Raw genomic sequence first — 20512 nt, forward strand, 5'->3', positions numbered from 1 at the left:
TTTGACCCAGTTATTCCACTCCTAGGAACTCACCCAAAGAAAACAAAATCCCTGATTCGAAAAGACATATGTACCCCATGTTTACAGTAGCAGTATTTACAACAGCCGAGATAAGGAAGCAATCTGAGTATTCATCAGTAGATGAATGGATAATGAAGATGTGGTACATATACACAGTGGAATATTATTATTCAGCCATGCAAAGAAGAGAAATCCTCCCATTTGCAACAACATGGATGGATCTTGAGGGTATTATGCTCTGTGAAATAAGCCAGGTGGAGAAAGACAAATACCGTATGATTTCACTTATTTGTGGAATATAAAAACAAAGCAAAACAGAAGGAACAAACAGCAATAGATTCACAGACATTGAGAAGTGACTAGTGGTTACGAAGGGGGGACTTGGCAGGGCAGGAACTGTTGAACAACTGTGACATACATTTTATTTTTAAAAAGTAAAAAAAAAAAAGAAATTATAATATTAAAGTCTCCAATTATTAAAAAAGAAGAAGAAAAGCAGCTTCCCTGAATAGGAGAAAAATTAAAGAAATAGTGAAACTGGGTGGATTGTAAAATGGAGTGATCCTGTGTTTGGCACCAAGCAGAAATTCAACAAATATGTACTACCCTAGCCTCACATAAGGTGTACATCCTGAACATAAGGTATAATGTGCAGCCACTTAGTTAAAATCAAAACAATTGTAATTTCCAGAAGACATAAGAAAACTATTCCTCTAATTCCCATTCAGAATCTAACTAAAAACTAACCACATTAACTTTATGTCTTAGAGTACAATATTGTTAGCTGCTATAGGTCTTTAAAAAAAACCCTCTATAAAAATATCACGTGAAGAAAGTTCGTAAAGGTTTTCAAATTCACAGAAAGTACTATCTACAATAATACTTAAATGGCACATAAATGGCAAAATATTTTTTTTTAATCAAAGAAACATTAGCCGGGAAAGGTATGTCATTTTCTTAAAATTAACACTATAAAAACATATTTTACAGGTATGTGGGATGTTTGTATCTCTACTGAAACAAGAACTAACTTGAAAGGAGAGCCTATTAACAAGTTCTGAAGAGAGGTAATTAGCAAATTGGAAACTTAACATTTTTGGCACACAGAAGGACCTGTCAGACAATGTCTGTCCTCTAGGCATGGGTCATGGACAAGGCTGTCTCTCTATTAATTGTAAAGCAATCTTTCTGAAAAAGGAGCAGCTGAGAAGAATTCAACATATGAACAATGACTTGGACAACTTCCCAGAAGAGATCATAGTGAAACTAGGTCTGAGGAAGTCAGGCAGTGTGTACTATACATTACACTAATGCTCCCTCCTTAATCACTCTTACTCTCTAAGCAGCTGACAAGTGAAACTTAAGAGTCTTAAGTTCTACCTAAATTTTTCTATTTTTATACAGTGTAATAGTACTGAATCAAATTATACATGTAGTAACTTGCCTTTAAATTTTCTGAAATGAATTAAGTAATGAATCATCATGAATTACTTTGTGATGACATTTGTGCAAACTCTCACCTGTCACATACCCACCCCCGCACACACACACAACGGCACCAGAAGGCAACACTCTGCTTTACCTTCTGCGGAAAAGTCTGCTACCTCCACCGCCTGAGGTCCAAACACGAAGCCCTCCTGGAATCTATGAACACAGCAGAGGCAAAAGGCAGAGAAGTTTATGTAGATTAAAGTTACACTGCCCAAAACATAAAATGCCAAATGCCTATCACAAGTCTACATCCTGCCAAGGAAATCAGATTTTCGATATGACAATGAGCAAATCAATAATATACTGATAACATTCAGAGTTCATTATATGTTATGTAGCTAATCATATGACAGAAAGAAAAGTTGAGCCTTAACTAATTTATATTTTCACCAACAGAAGTGATTTACACTACTGGAAATGCTAAAAGAGCAACAAAGTATGAATTCACATGTGCTTAAACTAACAGTTTAACTTTTTAAATGTGAGAGAGCCAGTACATATATAAGGACTATAAAAGAAATTCAGTAGAAAAAAACATACTTCACAAAATGAAGTGTAATAGACCCTACAACTCAAGGTAAATTCTTTCTTAGGACCAGAGATTGTTGGGAATAGAGGGAAAAAACAGAAACAGACTTGGAAGACGATAAAGGCAGAGGGTAAAGGATAAAGAACTGTAAAGATATGGAAAACCTACCTTGTTCCAATATTATAAAATAAATACAAGCATGAAACATGAGAAGCTTTTCAGAAAACATTCATGAAAAAATTAAGGATTCAATCAAGTAAAGTATTTAGATCTCAGATTTCATTTCATTCTTTTTCATTGGATAAGAGATAAAGACTATGAATGCAGCTGGTATATGAGAAAAGGAATCATAAATCTTAACTATTAAAAGAGGGGGCATGTTTTCTTTATGTTATATTTAGAAATCCTTAACGATCCCATCAAATAATCAGGAAAGAAAGAACAAAGCATTGTCTTAAAACATGATGTTATGTCAAGAAATATAATATTACAAAACACTGGCCCTGAAGACAGGTGGCTTGAGTTCAAATTCCAGCTAAATCACTTAACTGCTTTGTGACATCAGGCAGGTCCCTTAATCTCTCAGTACAATCAGTTGTTCAATGAGGACTCCTTCACCATCTCTCACATTTTTATTGAATATCAAATGAAATAAGGTATTAAAAATCACAGAATGTTAAATTTTGCAAAAACTTGAATCAGTGCGTTTGACTTTTTATTAACTAAGAAATAGAGGGAATAGAGAATGCCAAGCTAGGAACCTGGGGAACCACGGGGCACAAAACCCACAGCCGCAGAGTGGAGAGATGAGCTGGAGCCAGCCGAGGGCCTAGGTGGCTGTGCGGCCTTGTGGCGGCCGGAAGGCCACAGTCCCCCGGAGGCGGCACATCGCACTGCCGGTCTGGTGGTCACCCAGCACTGCCTGCTGCCACAGCTCACTTTATTCTTAAAACGAGGGCAGTGCTCGTGACCTTCCGAGCCAAGGATCCGAGACACAGGGGCTCCCTGTGTCCCGCATGCATCTCTAGAAGCCAAGAAGGCAAGACCCCCGGCAACGACGACAAAGCCTTCTTCTGCAGCAGGTGCGATGCGCCAGGCACAGTTCTGAGAAGGCCACGGACACCAACACGTTTGGTGTCCCCAGAGCTGAGATGGGCACTATTACCATCCTTACTTTACAGACAAAACCAAGACACAGGCTCAAGACGCTGCCTACACACACATGGACAGAAGTGGCAGACATGCCATTCAAACCCAAAATGTCTACTTCTAGAACCACGTGCTTAAGTCACTGTATTGTCCAGTCTGCAGAATTAAAATCACACAAACCAGACACTTATCAGCATGTATGATGCCAAACAATCATAAACGTTCTTAAGTATTCAAACATGCTCTATATATTCTTCAGCATTTGTAACATTTTCTTGGAAAATTAAAATGCAAATGAATTGTTGTAGAAAATATGTTTAAAAATGAGAAATGCCTATTATATAAAGCCAGAATAAAAAATGGAAATTTTTAAAAACAAAAAAGGCTTAAAAAATACTAAAGAACACATATCCAAACAACAGATAATATTGCTGTTAGAGTAGCAAAATTGAGTGATTTTGTTTCCATTTAAAACTTGCTGCCATGTGATCACATAACTCACTCAACCATTTTATAAACTTAAATTCAACACAGTGAGATACTGCCACACACCCATTAGGATGGCTACTATCTACATTTCTCTTAAAAAAGAAGATAACAAGTATTGGCAAAAGATGTGGAGAAATTGGAACCCCTGTGTTTTATTGGAGAGAATAAAAATATGGTGCAGCTGCTATAGAAAACAGTATGGCAGTTCCTCAAAGACTTGAATGTAAGTCATGAAACCATAAAACTTATAAGAAAACACTGGCAAAAATCTCTTGACTATAAACATGAGCAACTTCTTCCTGAACGCATCTCCTCCAGCAAGGGAAACAAAAGCAAAAATGAACACATGGGACTTCATCAAACTAAAAACCATCAACAGAACAAAACCCATCCTACAGTATGGGAGAATACATTTGTAAACAACATATTCGACAAGGAGTTAACATCCAAAATATATAAAGAACTCACATGGGTCAACACCCAAAAAGCAAATAATCCAATTAAAAAATGGGCGGAAGAAGAGACAATTCTCCAAAGAAGAAATTCAGATGGCCAACAGACACATGAAAAGATGCTCCACATCACTAATCAGGGAAATGCAAATTAAAACCACAATAAGAAACCACTCCACACCAGTTAGGATGGCCAACATAGAAAAGACAAGGAACAACAAATGCTGGCGAGGATGCAGAGAAAGAGGAACCCTCCTACACTTCTGGTGGGAATGTAAACTAGTTCAACCATTGTGGAAAGCAATATGGAGGTTCCTCAAAAAACTAAAAATAGAAATACCATTTGATCCAGGAATTCCACTCCTAGGAATTTACCCAAAGAAAACAACTTTTCAGATTCAAAAAAACATATGCACCCCTATGTTTATCGCAGCACTATTTACAATAGCCAAGATATGGAGGCAACCTAAGTGTTCATCAGTAGATGAATGGATAAAGAAGATGTGGTACGCATACACAATGGAATACTATTCAGCCATAAGAAAGAAACAAATCCTGCCATTTGCAACAACATGGATGGAACTGGAGGACATTATGCTCAGTGAAATAAGCCAGGCAGAGAAAGACAAGTACCAAATGGTTTCCCTCATTTGTGGAGTATAACAACAAGCAAAACTGAAGGAACAAAACAGCAGCAGACTCACAGACTCCAAGAAGGGACTAGGGGTTACCAAAGGGGAGGGGTGTGGGAGGGCAGGTGGAGAGGGAGGGAGAAGGGGACAGAGGGGTATTGTGTTTAGTTCACATGGTGTGGGGGGGTCATAGGAAGAACAGCGTAGCAGAGAGAAGGCAAATAGTGAATCTGTGACATCTTACTACACTGATGGACAGTGACTGCAATGGGGATAGGGTGGGGACTTGATAATATGGATAAATGTAGTAACCACATTGTTTTTTCATGTGAAATCTTCATAAGAGTGTATATCAATAATACCTTAATAAAAAATAAAATTAAATTTAAAAACCACATTAGCCAAATACCCTTACTCTGATCAGTTACCTACCAAAAAGAAAATTTCACATTGCAGTATACTGCCTTAAAGTCTTCTACTGAAGTCTAACCATCACTGCACGACTTCGGCATTTTGAGCAACAAATACATAATTTAACATCACATGTTAATTTTTATCCAACATATCCAGTTCAAACATACAGTACACAAAAGTAAAAACTCCTAATCCATCAATATTCATGTCCATTGTTTGAAAAATACCTTTCCATAGGTCAACTTTTTTCCTATCTAGAACTCAGACATGCCTTTCCCATGCTACTTAAAATGTAATTGCATTTCCTACAGCAAACTATGACTTAGAACTCAATTTTATGTATTAATAACTACTATTTTTAAAGCCTTAACATTTTCTTATTCTCAGTCCCCCATTTCCAGTCTTTAGAGAGTTACAACTCATCCATCACCGTATTAGCAAATCATTTCAAGCCATTACTTCCAAAGGGTAAGCAGCTTCTAAGGATTTAACTTAACTGCTATACCAATATGCACAAAACACTGTACCTACTAGTATATTAGGATATTATCCTAGGATACCATAATACTGCAGTATTAATACTAGCAAAAAACTGGAGACAGCATAGATGCCCATCAAGAGGGATAGTTAAATAAATTATGTTAAGTCAATACAATGGAAGATAATGAAACATTAAGAGGAACTAGGCATTTCTATACCTAAGTTATATAACGATCTTCAAGTTATAATTAAAGTTAAAAAATATAAAAATGCCTCAAAATCTCTCCTATAACTTGAAAGAAAAGACATGAGCTTTCCTATTTCGTTTGTCCACACCGTCATTTATACATTTTTATTAAAGGGCCACGATATATGTGTGTGTATATATATATATATATATATATATAGTTAGCACTAAGGCAATCTTTACATTTAACCACTTATCTCATGCAACATCACTATACTGCAGACTTGCAAAATAATTATTGAAAACATCAATGAAGTATGTTTACCAATTTAGGGCACTTTTTAAAACTTTGTAAAATTTTAGTGTGCCTTATGTGCCCAAACCTGCAGAGGAGCTGGAAATAGAATGATGATGAACATTTGTAGCTAGTAGTTTATGCTCACATTGTCATCACTTACAGTAATTCCACAGTAAGAACAAAAAGGGCAGAAACACAGCTAATGAGTACACTGCGTGAGTAAGGGAAGGCTTCCAGAAGGAAAGCTCTGAATTGGGTCTACTGAAGTGAGAGCAGGAGTTTGCAGGGTTTGTAGGGGAACGGAGAAAAGAGGGAGGAATGGCAAAGCAACCATCCTAGTTTAATGTAGAAAAAAGAAAACAGACTTATTCATGAAGAGGACTTACCAAGTCCTGAGCAGTTCAATGCTACATAGAAGCCCATGTCTTCCACACACTGCAAAAAAGGAGGGAGCTGGTGGCAGGTTTAAAGGCTGTACAGTTCTAAATGCAAATGGCTTACATGCCAAACTAAGGAATTAAGATCAGATGTGACTGTATGAGCCACAGAGAATGTAGTTTTCCAAGACAGATGACACGACTGGTTTTATTTTGTAGAAAAGTGATGCTGGCAGCAACTTTGATCTCAGACTATAAGAGTAAAGACTGGCATGCTCAACTCAGCTACTGTGCCAATCAGACAGGGTGGAGAAAAGCAGCTACATGCAGAATCTATAGGCTGGCACTGCTTTAAATGTCTCTCATACATGCTATTTTCCTTTTCCATATTTTTTGGTGTAGATGTACCCTTTGCATAGAAAAAGTTGATGCAGTAAGATTGTCAAAACTGGAGGCAATATAGTCTTTTTGTTTTTCCTCCCATCACATTATTAAGAAAGATTAGGAAAAGAAGACCGGGAATCAAGAGATCTGGATTCCAGGCCTGTGTTGTGCTGTGGGACTTGGGCATGACCTCTAAAAGCTCTGGTTTTCTTATCTGTAAAGAGGAAATCAGGCTGAAGGATCTGAAACTCTTCAAAGTTCTAAAACGCTGCATCATACTGATGATAGATTGTTAATCTTCACGTCTTGAAAATAATGCAAATACAATCATCTATTTTAACTATGAACCAAATGTGAAAAACCCATCAAAAACAGGCAGACACTTACTGTACCTATTATTCACTTCTCTGTATCCACATGAACCTTCATTTATTAATGAAGGACTCTGTGACATACTTTATAATATGTAGTCACCAACTAGTCGTCTAAAAGCCTATGGTAACAGCACTTCACTTTAAATAACATCTCCAAAAATGAGCATTCTTTTTTTTATTAGAGTGGTTCAAAAATAAAATGAACTTCTACACAAAGATAAAGAGTGGTACTGCTGCGTTCAAGTTTTCAAATATAACATTATCTTATGGAATCGTGTTCGAACCTCTTACTGACAAAAGAACTTTTTAACAATATTCCTTTATCGACCAAAATTGTTTCACAGTAGTAAACTACAGGCCTTATTTGAATTTCACCACTTTGTCCATTAATGGCCTTTTTCTGTTGCAAGATCCAACTCAGAGCACTACATTGCATTTAACTGTCATGGCTCCTTAGTCTCCTTTGGATACGACAGTCCCTCAGTCTTTCCAAAGTCTTTCAGAGCCTTGGCACTTGTTCAACTATTCTGTACAATATTCCTCAGTTGGATGTGTCTGATGTCTTCTCATCTAGATGGAGGGTATGCATTTTGGCAAGCAGGCCACAGAAGCGATGTGTGTTCTCAGCACATCACATTTGGGGTACACAATGTCAATATGTCTTGTTATTGGTAATGTTAACCTTGATAACTTAGTTAAAAGAGTGTGGTGTCTGCTGAGTTTCCCTAGGAAAAGTTGTCTTTATTAAAAAGTAAAAATTATTTTTATTAATTGTAATCAATTAGTATCTTGAGAGAGACACTTGAGACTATGCAAACATCCTGTTTCTCCTCACATTTGCACCCCTAATTTCACAGTCCATTATCATGTCTTGCATCAACAGTTTTGACTCTGGTGTTTTCATGATGGTTTTCTATTTCCCTCATTCCTTCTACATTTGCTAGTTTGCAGTTCTTCTGTAAGGAAGAGCTGTCCTTTCTCCCGTTTCTATTCTTATTTTTAAGCACTTTGCCATAATACACTTTTCAAGCACACATGGAACAGTTACCAGAATTAAATATATCCTGGGAAATAAAAATAAAAATAAAAAATAAAGTGTTTCAAATTTGAGAAATATGATGTTAGATTTATAACCATAAACTATGTGACTTATTACTAATATTGAAAGAAAAACTATTATAATAATTCTTGCTCATACTAAAAAGTCTAGAAATATAATGAACTCACATTTCTTCAAGAAAACTGTTTTAAGCCTGATTTTTTTAAAAAAGGATATCCTAGTCAAAAGACTCTCTTCCTTTAAAACAGAAAGATGGAACAAGGAACGTTTTTATTGAAGGTAAAATAAAAACCCAGATGATAATCTTCCATTTCCGGTCTGTTACAAATTTATGTAGATATAATTTTAAAAGCCTAAGTCTTACTTCAAATGAAATAACGTTCTAACGTTTTGTAAACTGTAGTATTAAACTATAAGCAGAGGATTTTGCAATTAGGTTTTATGCTGCATTACTTCTTCCAGTGTTTCCTCTAAAGACCTGAACAACTTTTTGGCTATATACACTATGCACATTAGGGTAAGTTCTCTTCAATGTATTCATGTGATTTCTTTCTCTCTAAAATAGCATTATAAATTTTTCTGAGTTAAATTCTGCAAAGAGCTAACCTGTAATTTGCCACGATCACAGTGTAACTATGCAAATCTGCATCATGGTTTAGAACCATCACTAAAAACATTTTCTCTCAAATTGCTGGTATCAATGAACATGTAACTAATCCTGCTACAAAACCCACAAAAGTTATGTTTACTGTAAAACCTCATCTCAACTAGACCACTGGTCCAAGAAAAATATCTTTACATTGATTTTTCTTACATATAAAATAGTTATTTTAACTAATGCTTTCAGATCCTAAAAGTTATTTTCTTAAGTATATTTTGAAGATACACAAACTAATCTTACTCTACTAAAGAAGCCTTATTAATTCTAATCAAACAAATTTCACTGGAGAAATGTATTTGAATCAAGACTTTATTAGAGGGGAAAATATTCAAAGAATTAGAAGCAGTAGTTTTGTTTTCTGTTGTAGCCCATGCTGTGCAAGTACATCAAAAACAGAGTTTTTAACTTTTCTCAAAAGTTGCCTGCAATGCACCCCTATGTTTATCGCTGCACTATTTACAATAGCCAAGAAATGGAAGCAACCTAAATGTCCATCAGTAGATGAATGGATAAAGAAGTGGTACATATACACAATGGTATATTATTCAGCCATAAGAAAAAAACAGATCCTACCATTAGCAACAACATGGATGGAGCTAGAGGGTATTATGCTCAGTGAAATAAGACAGGCGGAGAAAGACAAGTACCAAATGATTTCACTCACAGGTGGAGTATAAGAAGAAAAGAAAACTGAAGGAACAAAACAGCAGCAGAAGCACAGAACCCAAGAATGGACTAACAGTTACCAAAGGGAAAGGGACTGGGGTGGATGGGTGGGAAGGGAGGGATAAGGGCGGGAAAAAAAAGAAAGGGGGCATTATGATTAGCATGTATAGTGGGGGGGGAGCACGGGGAAGGCTATGCAACACAGAGAAGACAAGTAGTGATTTTACAGCATCTTACTACGCAGATGGACAGTGATTGTGAATGGGGATGTGGTTGGGACTTGGTGAAGGGGGGAGCCTAGTAAACATAATGTCTTTCATGTAATTGTAGATTAATGATACCAAAATAAAATTAAAAAAAAAAAGTTGCCTGCAGAAAGGAGGCTATTCTACCTCAAGACAAATGCTGGGCATAAAAGCCACAGGGCATAAATTTGCAAAGAAGTAAAAAGCTAACCTTTTCAAACAATATTGCTTCTCTCTCACTTACCAACTTTACATTTCCCTGTATGGCCCCAGAAGATGACTGGTTAGCCAGAGACGGGTAAGATTCCTCAAGGGAGGAACAACCTAAGACAGGCACAGTCGCAGGGGGGCCATCAGGTGAGAAATTGGGGATCAACAGAGGTGAGGCTTAGAACCTCACCCCCCCTGTTCTGAGAGAAATCTTCTGCATACGTGGATGTTTTGTTGCCCTTGTCTAGCTTGGATTAATACTTAGTCTATAGGCACACACCTGATCATCTACATTTGCTTTCTTACAGCACTAAACTATGTTTTCTACCTTTATCTTGCATCTACCTACCACTTCAGCATTTTATTTAAAAAAATAATAATAATAATAATAAGGGAGAAATGTGGAATTCACATATAAACCAAGTATAAAAATCAAACGAATATTCATATTTGACCTGATTGTTTATAGTTCATAATGTGTGATCAAAACCAAAAGTTTCTGTGATGACTGCCCTTGTACTGTTCACCATGTAAGAACTTGTTCGTTGTGCTTCAGAAGATCGGAGACTGATGAGAATTAGGCTTGGGGTGGATTAATGATTGTGCATTGAGTCCCCTGTACAAAATTTTATTGTTATTAACTGTTAACAACCATTTGATCAATAAATATGAGAGATGCCCTCTCAAAAAAAAAAAAGGAGGCTATTCTAACCAAAAATGAATTTTAAAATTCCAGATCAAGTATATTACAAAGTAAGCCTGAGGCATATTAAAAACACCACGTCTGATTTGTCTTGCGGCACCAACGTCCAAGCAGGAAAACTGGGTGTGCCTTCTCCAAATGTATGTGACAGGGTTCCCCAGGGGCACCAGTATAACAAGCAGAGTGGGTATTCCACAAGCAAGACCTAAGTTAATTACAGTACCTCGCATTCCTTGAAAGATACTCGAAGACACCTGGCGATTAACTAAAATCATGAAAAGCTCACAAATGACTGAATACTAACTACGGGGCCCATTCAGTTACAAGAGAAAAAATTATTTGCAATACCAACAATCCTTTACCCTTGCACAGTACCTTGTAATTTTCAAGGTACTTCACGGTAAACAGGTTAAGAAGCTGTGCTCTTCGCGGAGAAGTCAGGTAGTGACTCCACAGCACCTTCCTACGCTGATGGACAGGGGCTGCGGCGGGGCGCGGGGACTTGGTAACACGGGTGGACGTAGTGACCACAGTGCTGCTCACGTGAAACCTCCGTGAGATCGTGTATCAATGATGCCTTAATAAAAAAAAAAAGCTGCGCTCCTGGGCTCCCTGCCCTAAGGGAACACGCCCCCTACCTACTTCGGTCCTGGAGCCCTCCGCTCAGGGCGCCGGCGCCACGGGCTCCCCCTGCCCCGCGCCTCCGCAGCGGGGCCGCCCGAGGACCGGTCGGTAGGGGCTTCCGACGGCGGCTTCCCCCCAGCGCCGGGCCGTCCGCGCCCCGCTCCGCGCGCGTCGGCCGGTCACCCGGCCCCCGGGCACCCGGCAGGGGCCGAGGGCGCGACGGGAGGGCGGCCGGGGAGCGAGGAACCGGGGCCCCTGCGAACTCGCAAGTAGTGCAGACAAAACGCGGCCGCCGCCTCAGACGTCCTCCTCAGCGGGTCGAGGCCACGCCGGCGGCGGGCAGCGAGGGGCGCGACGTCGCAGGACGGGGACGGCGGGCCGCACCGCGAGGCTGGCCGGGGCCCCGGCGCTCCGCCGCCGCCGCCGCGCAGTCCGACGGGAAGCTGCACCGCGACCGTCACCAGCCCGGGGCCAGGGCGGCCCTCCCGGCGGGGCTCGCAGACCCCAGACACCGCCCCTCGCACGTCCCGGCGAGCGCCCTGAGCGACGGGCGACCACCCCGCCTCCGCGCCCGGGCGCGGCCCGCCCTGACCCCGACCCACCCTCCGCGCGGCGCGGGCAGGGCAGGACCCGAGCGAGCCCGTCCCCCGCCCCTGCTCTTACCCATCTTTCCGCCGCGCCTTGTAGACGTGCCCGTAGGTGCCGCGTCCCACTTTGCACCCTTCGTACTCAAACAGATCCTCCACCCGCTCCCGCTCCGCCGCCAGCTTCGCCTTGAAATCATAATCCATTGTCTGCTTTCCCCATGGAGGCGCCGGGGCGCGGGGGCCGCCGCCGCTCAGACCCTCCTCCCGCCGCGCCCTCCGCTCCGCTCCCGCAGCAGCCGCCTCTCGGCGCGCGCGCCCCCGCCCCGCGCCCGCCTTCAGCAGCGGCCTTCTCGGCGGCCGCGGAAGCCGCCTCCTCCTCCTCCGCGGCGGCGGCGGCGGCGGCTCCCGCAGGCACCCCCAGTCCCGCCTCCCCTCTTCATTTCCTTGTTTTGGAACCCGGTGGGCCGCGCCGCGGCCGCCTGAGCTCATTAACGAGCCGGCCCGCCCGCCCCTCGGACGCGAGGCTCCTGGGAAATGTAGTCCTTGGTGCCCGAGGACCGCAAGCTCCGCCGGCCAAGGAAACTACTGCTCCCAGGGGGCGTTGCGCCGCCACAGCCTCGCCCCTCGGCACGCACGCCTGAGCCACCCGCCCTCTCGGGCAACGCGGCGCCGCCAGTTCCTGTGAAGGAGGAAAGCGCCAAGTTGCGGCGTGCTTTTTGCTAGCCTGTGAGAGCTGGCGGAAGAAGGCCCTGGCCTGGTGTGAGAAAGGAACTGCGCTGTAACTGCCTCCGAGCGCTACAGGGCGTGGGAAGCACTTGACCAGCGCCTCGCCCAGGTCTGCGAGCAGCGAGGACAGTACCGACGGCTATTTGTTTTTTGTGGCTATTGGTCGGCTGTTGCCCCGCCTCCCGGCCAGCCTCTCATTGGTGGAGAGTGAAGAATGACGTGCTCGTTGGCGCGTGGGATCCCGGCCTGGGCTCTCCCGCTCTGGATTGGCTGTCGGATGTGCTCGGTTCTGCCTGATAGGTCAGTGTTTCCCTTTACCACGCGAAAACCGTTTTTCAAAAGCCGTTTTTTCGTTGCAACGTGGGACTGAGGGGAACGCCAACTTCTGCCGCTGCGGCCGCCGGCACCCTTTCCTGGTCGCTCTACTCTTGGTCTTCTCCGAGGACGAAGTGCCGGAACGGTGCAGCGTTTTAGAAACAGTCGCTTGGGTTGGACTGTGAGGGGGGGTTTTACCGCCCCCGCCAGAGGGGGACGTCCCCTGGCATGTTAAAGGCCCCTGATCGGGTGAACGTTGACTCACCTCCTTAGTGCGTGGAGCACGTGTCAGATGCTTGGCACCGATCTTAACCAGTAGGATTTCTGTGCCACAGCCAGTGGGAGCCAGAGGCGGAAAAGGTCCGTGCGGCCTGCGGCGGCGAGGAAAATTAATAGTGACCCGCCGGCTAGGTTTTGGGAAAAACCTGGAAAACTGGAGGAAGAGTGGGGAGGATGGCTTATTTACTCCAACAGTAAGTTTCCTGGGAAGCTTCCTCAGATCTAGAAACCAAGAGGTATCTGAGTTTCACTAATTTCCAGGCACTGTCATAAATACTGGAGATACCAGATGAAAATTGGTCTGTTTCCATCAGGGCTGACACCTACTGCAGAAATAACCGTGCAAACAGATTTAAGGTCAACTTTAGGTACAAAGGAATGGTAGAACAGGAGGGCTTCTAGAGGAGTGTTCACGAAGGAAGTAGATTTGAGCCAAAATTTAAAGAACTTTATGTGGAGGACAAGTAGGGAATTATTCTAGTCATAACAGCAGGTACATCTATCAGGAAACAACACGATCTACTCTGAGAAAGGCAACTAGCTTGAGTATTAAGGATTATGCAGGGAAAGGGAATGGCTAGGAAGAGACCTGACCGATGAGCAGAGGTCAGATTACAAAGTTATAAATGTCAGGCAGAAGTTTTAGATTTCATCATTCTGTGGGCAGGAAGAAGCCATTAAAGACCTTTGAGCTAAGGAGTAATGTAGTTAGTGTTGTGTAAAAATCCTCCCGACTGCGATGCTGGGGATAGACTGGAGGAAGGTAAGACCAGCAGAGAAGCTCTCGCACTAATCCTTGTAAAACCATGGAGTGCCCGTGCTGCTTGTGAGCTACCAGGTAACGATGATTTACAAATCAAATTGAAGAGAGAGAATATTCCAGGATGACTTAAAGGTTTTTTTCCTTCAACAATAAAGTGGGAAATAAAGGAATACAAGCAGTTGTTAAGAGGAAGATGATGAGTTTGGCTGGGGCATGTTGAACTTGAAACACCTGTGGGACATTAAGACAAATAACAAGCAGGTGAATATTGTTATGTGTCAGTAAGAAGATAAAAAGTCTGGCCTAAGACAGGCACAGTCGCAGGGGGCCATCTGGTGAGAAAATGGGGAGCAGCAGAGGTGAGGCTTAGAACCTCCCCCCTCATGTTCTGAGAGAAATCTTCTGCATACGTGGATGTTTATTGCCCTCGTCTAGCGCGGATTAACACATAGTCTACAGGCACACACCTGATCATCTACATTTGCTCTCTTACAACACTAAACTCTGTTTTCTACCTTTATCTCGTATCTACCTACCACTTCAGCATTTTATTAAAAATAATAATAATAGAGAAATGTGGTATCCACATATAAATCAAGTTTAAAAATCAAATGAATATTCATATTCGAACTGACTGTATATAGTTCATAATGCATGAACAAAACCGAAAGTTTCTGTGATGACTGCCCTTGCACTGTTCACCATGTAACTTATTCACTATGTAAGAATTTGTTCTCCATGTAAGAACTTGTTTGTTATGCCTCAGAAGATTGGAGACTGATGAAAATTAGGCTTGGGGTGGATTAATGATTGTGCATTGAGTATTGACCCCCCTATACAGAAATTTATTGTGGTTAACAACTATTTGATCAATAAATATGAGAGATGCCCTCACAAAATATATATATATATATATATATATATAAACACACTTCCAATTGTAAAATAAATAAGTAACCGGGATGTAATATATAGCATAAGGAATATAGTCAAAATATTGTAACAACTTGGTATGGTGATACCTGGTACCTAGAATTATCATGTATATAAATGTTGAATCACTGTGTTGTACACCTGAAACTAATGTAATGCAATACTGTTGTCAACTACCCTTCAATAAAAATAAAAAATAAAAAATAAAAAAAGGCTGGCCTAAATGTATAGATTCAGAAATCATCAGTGTGTGATGGTGGGGTATGGACAGTTTTTGGTTGCTATTTTTAAATGTGAGGTTTTAAATTCATTATATTCTCAATATTCCCATAAGGTGTGGTGTTTTATTATTCCCATTTTACATAGGAACACACTGGGACAGTAACCTGCAGAACCAGGGCTTAATAAATATGTACTTGGGAGTAAATGGAAAGTGGAAAAATGTGTTAGTAAAAAATCAGATAAAGATTTTGAAAAGCCTAATCAAAAAAAGTAAAAATTTGACCACACCCTTTGTTACCCAGGATATGGGAAAACAGCCACTTTCCTACATTGCCAGTGGAAGTATATATTCACAGAATACATACCAATACATACATGAGATTTTTATCTTGGCAACATCAAAATTACACAGTAATATCCTACAATTATACTCCTGTGGTGGGTGCTGTGATGTGCCTCCCAGAACCCCCTTCAAGACTAAAGGATATCCTCCCCCAAGCTGCTGGGAGTGCGGCCACAGCCAGCCTCCAATAAGCCACCTTCAGGAATTGCCTTGGCTCAAGAGCCTCACCTAGTTGATGACATTTTCCTAGAGCAGCCTACATCCAGTGACTGATCAATGCAGGGATGTAAAGACCCAGACCTCTCACCCACCTGAGGACAACTGATGGGTCATCCTATCTTCAGAATTCCCCTATCAGGTGGTCTGAAGCCATCACCAAGAATGCATTACAGACCAACTTCTCAATCTCCCCCCATCCTGCCCTTTCTTTCTCTTCCAGAAGTACTGATCCCAGGAACATTGTATAATAAACTGATTACATGTTGCTATCCATCTCAGGGTCTGCTTTCCCAGGAGCCCAACTTGTGACATTCCAAACATGTGCAAGATGATATAACTTAAGTTATTCACTACACATTGTTTCTCATAAAGGACTGGAAACAACAGAAAAGTTCATTAGCAGGGAACTGGATAAATGAGCTGTGCATAACCATTAATGAATTATTATGCAGCCCTAAAAATAATGTGAAGGCTGTGACATATGCCTCTCAGATCACCTCCCTGCAGTGAGGCCCTCTGAATAGACCACTGCATCTGCAGTGAGGGCCCCCCACCACCGTGAGCTGCTCCCAGCCTATGACTGAGGAACCCAGGACACTAAGACAGGTCCGTTCCAGCAAGATAGAGGATTCATCCGAGGCGACTGGCCTAAGGACACCCCAGGCCTACTCCTGTCTGACATTTTCTTAGATCTCTCACAGTCTGAGTCCCTGCAGTCACTGCCTGCCCAACCCTCCTTCCCTCTCTCCTTCCCAGGGGTCAGTTCCGCACCATCTGACAGCTCCTCCAGCTTCCTTTTCTCCCTCACAGGCCTTTTCCCCCACTGAATCTCTTTTATGTCCAATACCATGTTGGTATCTGCTTTTCGGAAGACCAAGAAAATTAGGAAGTCGTGTAGGTATTGATATCAAAAGATCTCCAAGACATATTAAGTGAAAAAAAGAATCAAGAGTATAATATTCTAATCTGTTTGTACAAAAGAAAAAAATACATAGTTGCTTGTGTATGCATAGGCTTATCTCTAAAAAAAACCACAAGAAACTGTTTGCTCAGGGAAAGGAAACTGCTTAAGAATAAGAAGTAGAAGGGAAAATTGGTACCATATACCTTTTTGAATCTTAATCCATGAGCTGTTACCCTTTCTAAAGGTAAGTAAATAAAATTTAAATGAAAAGTGGGAGCTTGGCTAAGAAAGGAAGGAGAAAGGATAGTAGTTGGCACGGTCACGAGAGCTGCAAAGTTTAGTTTTGTTAATAGTTTGATTTTAGTAGGAGGAAGGAACTTCCATGTTCAGGGGGAAAGCTGGTGGGGAAAGGAAAGGAGAGGCCCTAGGAAATACTGGGGCTAAAATATGGAGCTCTAGAACAAGATCCAAGCACAGGCAGTTTCACAGGGAAAGGAGGAAAGAGCTTTTTCAGAAGGTGGGTGGGGAGAGTCAGATTGCGTCCACGTGAAGAAAAGGAGATTGAAAAACTGAGAGATTCCTAGCCTCATAATAAAAATAACTTCTGTATGACACAGGAATCAATCAAATGCACAGATAAAAAGCTATGTTGATAAGAGCAGGGGTCTTGAGGAAAGAATGATGGTTGTGGTATTTTTTTATTTCATTTAATTATATGAATCTTCATATTCTTTTTTTTTAATTTTTAATAAGGTATTATTGATATACACTCTTATGAAGGTTTCACATGAAAAAACAATGTTTACTACATTTACCCATATTATCAAGTCCCCCCCATACCCCAATGCAGTCACTGTCCATCAGTGTAGGAAGATGCCACAGATGCACTATTTGCCTTCTCTGTGTTGCACTGTTTTCCCCGTGATCCCCCACACCACGTGTACTAAACATAATACCCCTCAATCCCCTTCTCCCTTCCCACCCGCCCTTCCACACCCCTCCCCTTTGGTAACCACTAGTCCCTTTTTTGAGTCTGTGAGTCTGCTGCTGTTTTGTTCCTTCAGTTTTGCTCGTTGTTATACTCCACAAATGAGGGAAATCATTTGGTACTTGTCTTTCTCTGCCTGGCTTATTTCACTGAGCATAATGTCCTCCAGCTCCACCCATGTTGTTGCAAATGGATTTGTTTGTTTCTTATGGCTGAATAGTATTCCACTGTGTATATGTACCACATCTTCTTTATCCATTCATCTACTGATGGACACCTAGGTTGCTTCCATATCTTGGCCATTGTAACTAGTGCTGCGATAAACATAAGGGTGCATCTGCCTTTTTGAATCTGAGAAGTTGTGTTCTTTGGGTAAATTCCAAGGAGTGGGATTCCCAGGTTATGGTATTTTTTGGCATTTCAGTGGAGAATGAGAGCTAACATTTTTTGAATCCACATTTTATGAACTTAGCTAATATCCTTGCAACTTCCCTCAGAGGAAGGTATGTGTCACCTCCATTTCACAGATAAGAAAACTGAGGCTCTGGGAGGATAATCTGTGCAGGTCAGTGATAGGGTTTAACCCCAGGTCTCTCAGACAGGACAAGGACAGCACCAAGGAGTACTGACTGTGCCCCTCGTCCAGGTCGCATGACCCCAGCAGTCCTCCTCCGGCTTAAACCTTGTTGGAACTGCTGCCTCTGCTGCCTCTCCCTTCACATGTGGTTGGTGTCCGTCATCAGCTCCCCTTCTGGGTGCATGGAGGAGCCACAGGGCTTGTAAATACACAGCCTGTGTAGTTGCCACAGCCACTGAGATATTCCTGAGAGGCCCCCTCGCCTTTGCCATTTCCTTTGGTGAGCAGTGGTCAGAGTATCAACCGCCTGTGAACACCTGTTCTCTTCGGGGAGGTGTATTCAGACTTCTTAAACATGGATCAAAAGTCTCAGAGCAAAGCTCTGTTTCATAAAGATGGTCTAAGCCTGAGGCCACTGGGAAAACATGAGTTGGTCTGTCAGGGAAACTGAGGGAGAGGAACGGGAGGCAGTGTCAAAATCAGGCCCCTCCTGCTGGATGAGGGTGCAGACCAGGCGGCGGAGCGCTGCCCACCTGCCCACAGGGCGTGCGAAGAGCCTGATGCCTGTGTCAGTTTCCTAGGGCTGCCGTGACAAGTTGCCACAAACCGAGGGGCTCACAGCACATGGATGTATTCTCACAGTTCGGAGGCCAGGAGTCTGGAATCGCCGGGCAGGCAGCGCTGTCTGCTCCTGGGGGCAGAGGGAAAATCTTCTCCATGCCTCTCTCCCAGCTCTTGGCAGTGAGACTCCATGTGCCTCTCTCCACGTGGCCACATCTTCATTAGTGGCTGTGCCCAGATGCCCCTCTCCTTAAAAGGCCATCAGCCACTTTGGATGTAGGCCCCACCCTGATCCAGTATGACTTCACTGTAATGTAACTTGTGTTACATCTATGCACCTTATTTCCAAATAAGGTCACACTCTGAGGTTCCAGGTGGACTTGAATTCTGGGGGACACTCTTCAACCGAGCACAATGCCCAAGCTCTGACCGTCCGTGAACGAGCCATCTAGAGAGAAGAGATCGACCCGACCCCCACCCCACCTTCAGGGGGAGGCAGGAAGCCCTGGCACCTCAGACGCTCACCAAAGAGGGTCTGACCACAAGACTGTTACTGAAACACTTCATCTTTTAGCCCTATTTCTCCAATGACAAAAACACATGGTGGTGAATGAGCTGTAGAAATGCGCCCAGTGTTCTCTGTAGACAGATCACATGGTCTTTGTGTTCCTTTAATTGTCATTTTTTAGTGGATCATGTTTGGGAAAATATATGATATCCTCAAATACACAGAAACTACCATGTGCTACAAAACAACGAGTAGGTCAGTGGATCCCAATACTGAGCTGATGCTTATTTCAAAGAGAGCTGGAGGACATTTTTTTTTCCCCTCATTCAGACAAGGAAAAACATCAAATTCCTTTCAAGTAGCAGCAAGATTACATAGGAACCTTATTTGTCTCTATGGCTTACTGTGTTTTCAGGAAAACAGAAAAAGAAACAAAAAGCCCACAAATATGACTATGCCTGTCATCTGTTTATTCTTTGAACTTCTTAGCCCCGATAAAGTACAGACTGTTTGCCAGACACCAGGCTGCAGCCTGCCTAAGTTTTAAGCAAAAAATAAGTAATAACCACACAGAAATTAATACTGGCCTAATCACAAAGCCAGTAAGGAATTTTAAGTTTGGTCTAAACATTAAAAAATTGAGTTCCTTTGATACAGAGAACCTCAGTGAAGGAAGAGAGCCTCAACCATGTGTTCAAATCGGGAGGACAGGTGGGTGTGCCCAGCCTCCAGGGAGTTGGTTAGTCACGAGAACTGAGCTGCAGATCTTGCGAATCAGGTTCAGTGTGTGTGTGTGACAGAATTAGTAAGAAAAAGGGTGACTATTTTTTAATGCTGATGCCCTTAGTCATGACCAATTTATAAGCTCTGTGGAAGTCTAATTTGAATATGGCAATAAAAAGTCTTGCCACAGTCTAATCTAGTCGGGGAAATTTGCTGAAGAGATTTACTGAGGGTTCCTCCTGGGTTAGGTCTCGGCGCAGGGCCATCTTACACGCGATCACTTACGTGTCTGCCTGCCCGGCCCGGCGGTGAGCTCCTGGTGAGCAGGGATCAGGTTCGCGCTTTCCAGGCTCTTGTAATGACTAGTTCTTGGCTGGCTGTTGATCCCAAGTTAAAGGATGACTTTCCCTCAGAACCC

General features: G+C 42.4%; 1 protein-coding gene across 4 annotated transcripts in view; it reads right to left on the bottom strand.

Annotated features, from left to right (window-relative positions):
• The window catches only part of CDK19 (cyclin dependent kinase 19), a 108545-nt gene extending 96036 nt beyond the window's left edge, over positions 1-12509 (bottom strand). The window contains exons 1-2 of one of the 4 annotated variants that reach the window (XM_036902971.2): positions 12110-12242; positions 1604-1665 (exon numbers count right to left, since the gene is read on the bottom strand). Coding sequence is in view for 3 of the 4 variants with exons in the window: in XM_036902973.2 (XP_036758868.1) it covers positions 12110-12237 (128 nt within the window). In the remaining variant the exon portion in view is untranslated. Of the gene's footprint in view, positions 1-1603; positions 1666-12109 lie in introns of all 4 variants that reach the window. The other 3 variants (XM_036902973.2, XM_036902967.2, XM_036902968.2) reach the window with 3 other exon arrangements.
• Between the last annotated feature and the right edge of the window lie 8003 nt (positions 12510-20512).

This window comes from Manis pentadactyla, chromosome 12 (assembly GCF_030020395.1).
Source record: "Manis pentadactyla isolate mManPen7 chromosome 12, mManPen7.hap1, whole genome shotgun sequence".
NCBI classification, from domain to species: Eukaryota; Metazoa; Chordata; class Mammalia; order Pholidota; family Manidae; genus Manis; species Manis pentadactyla.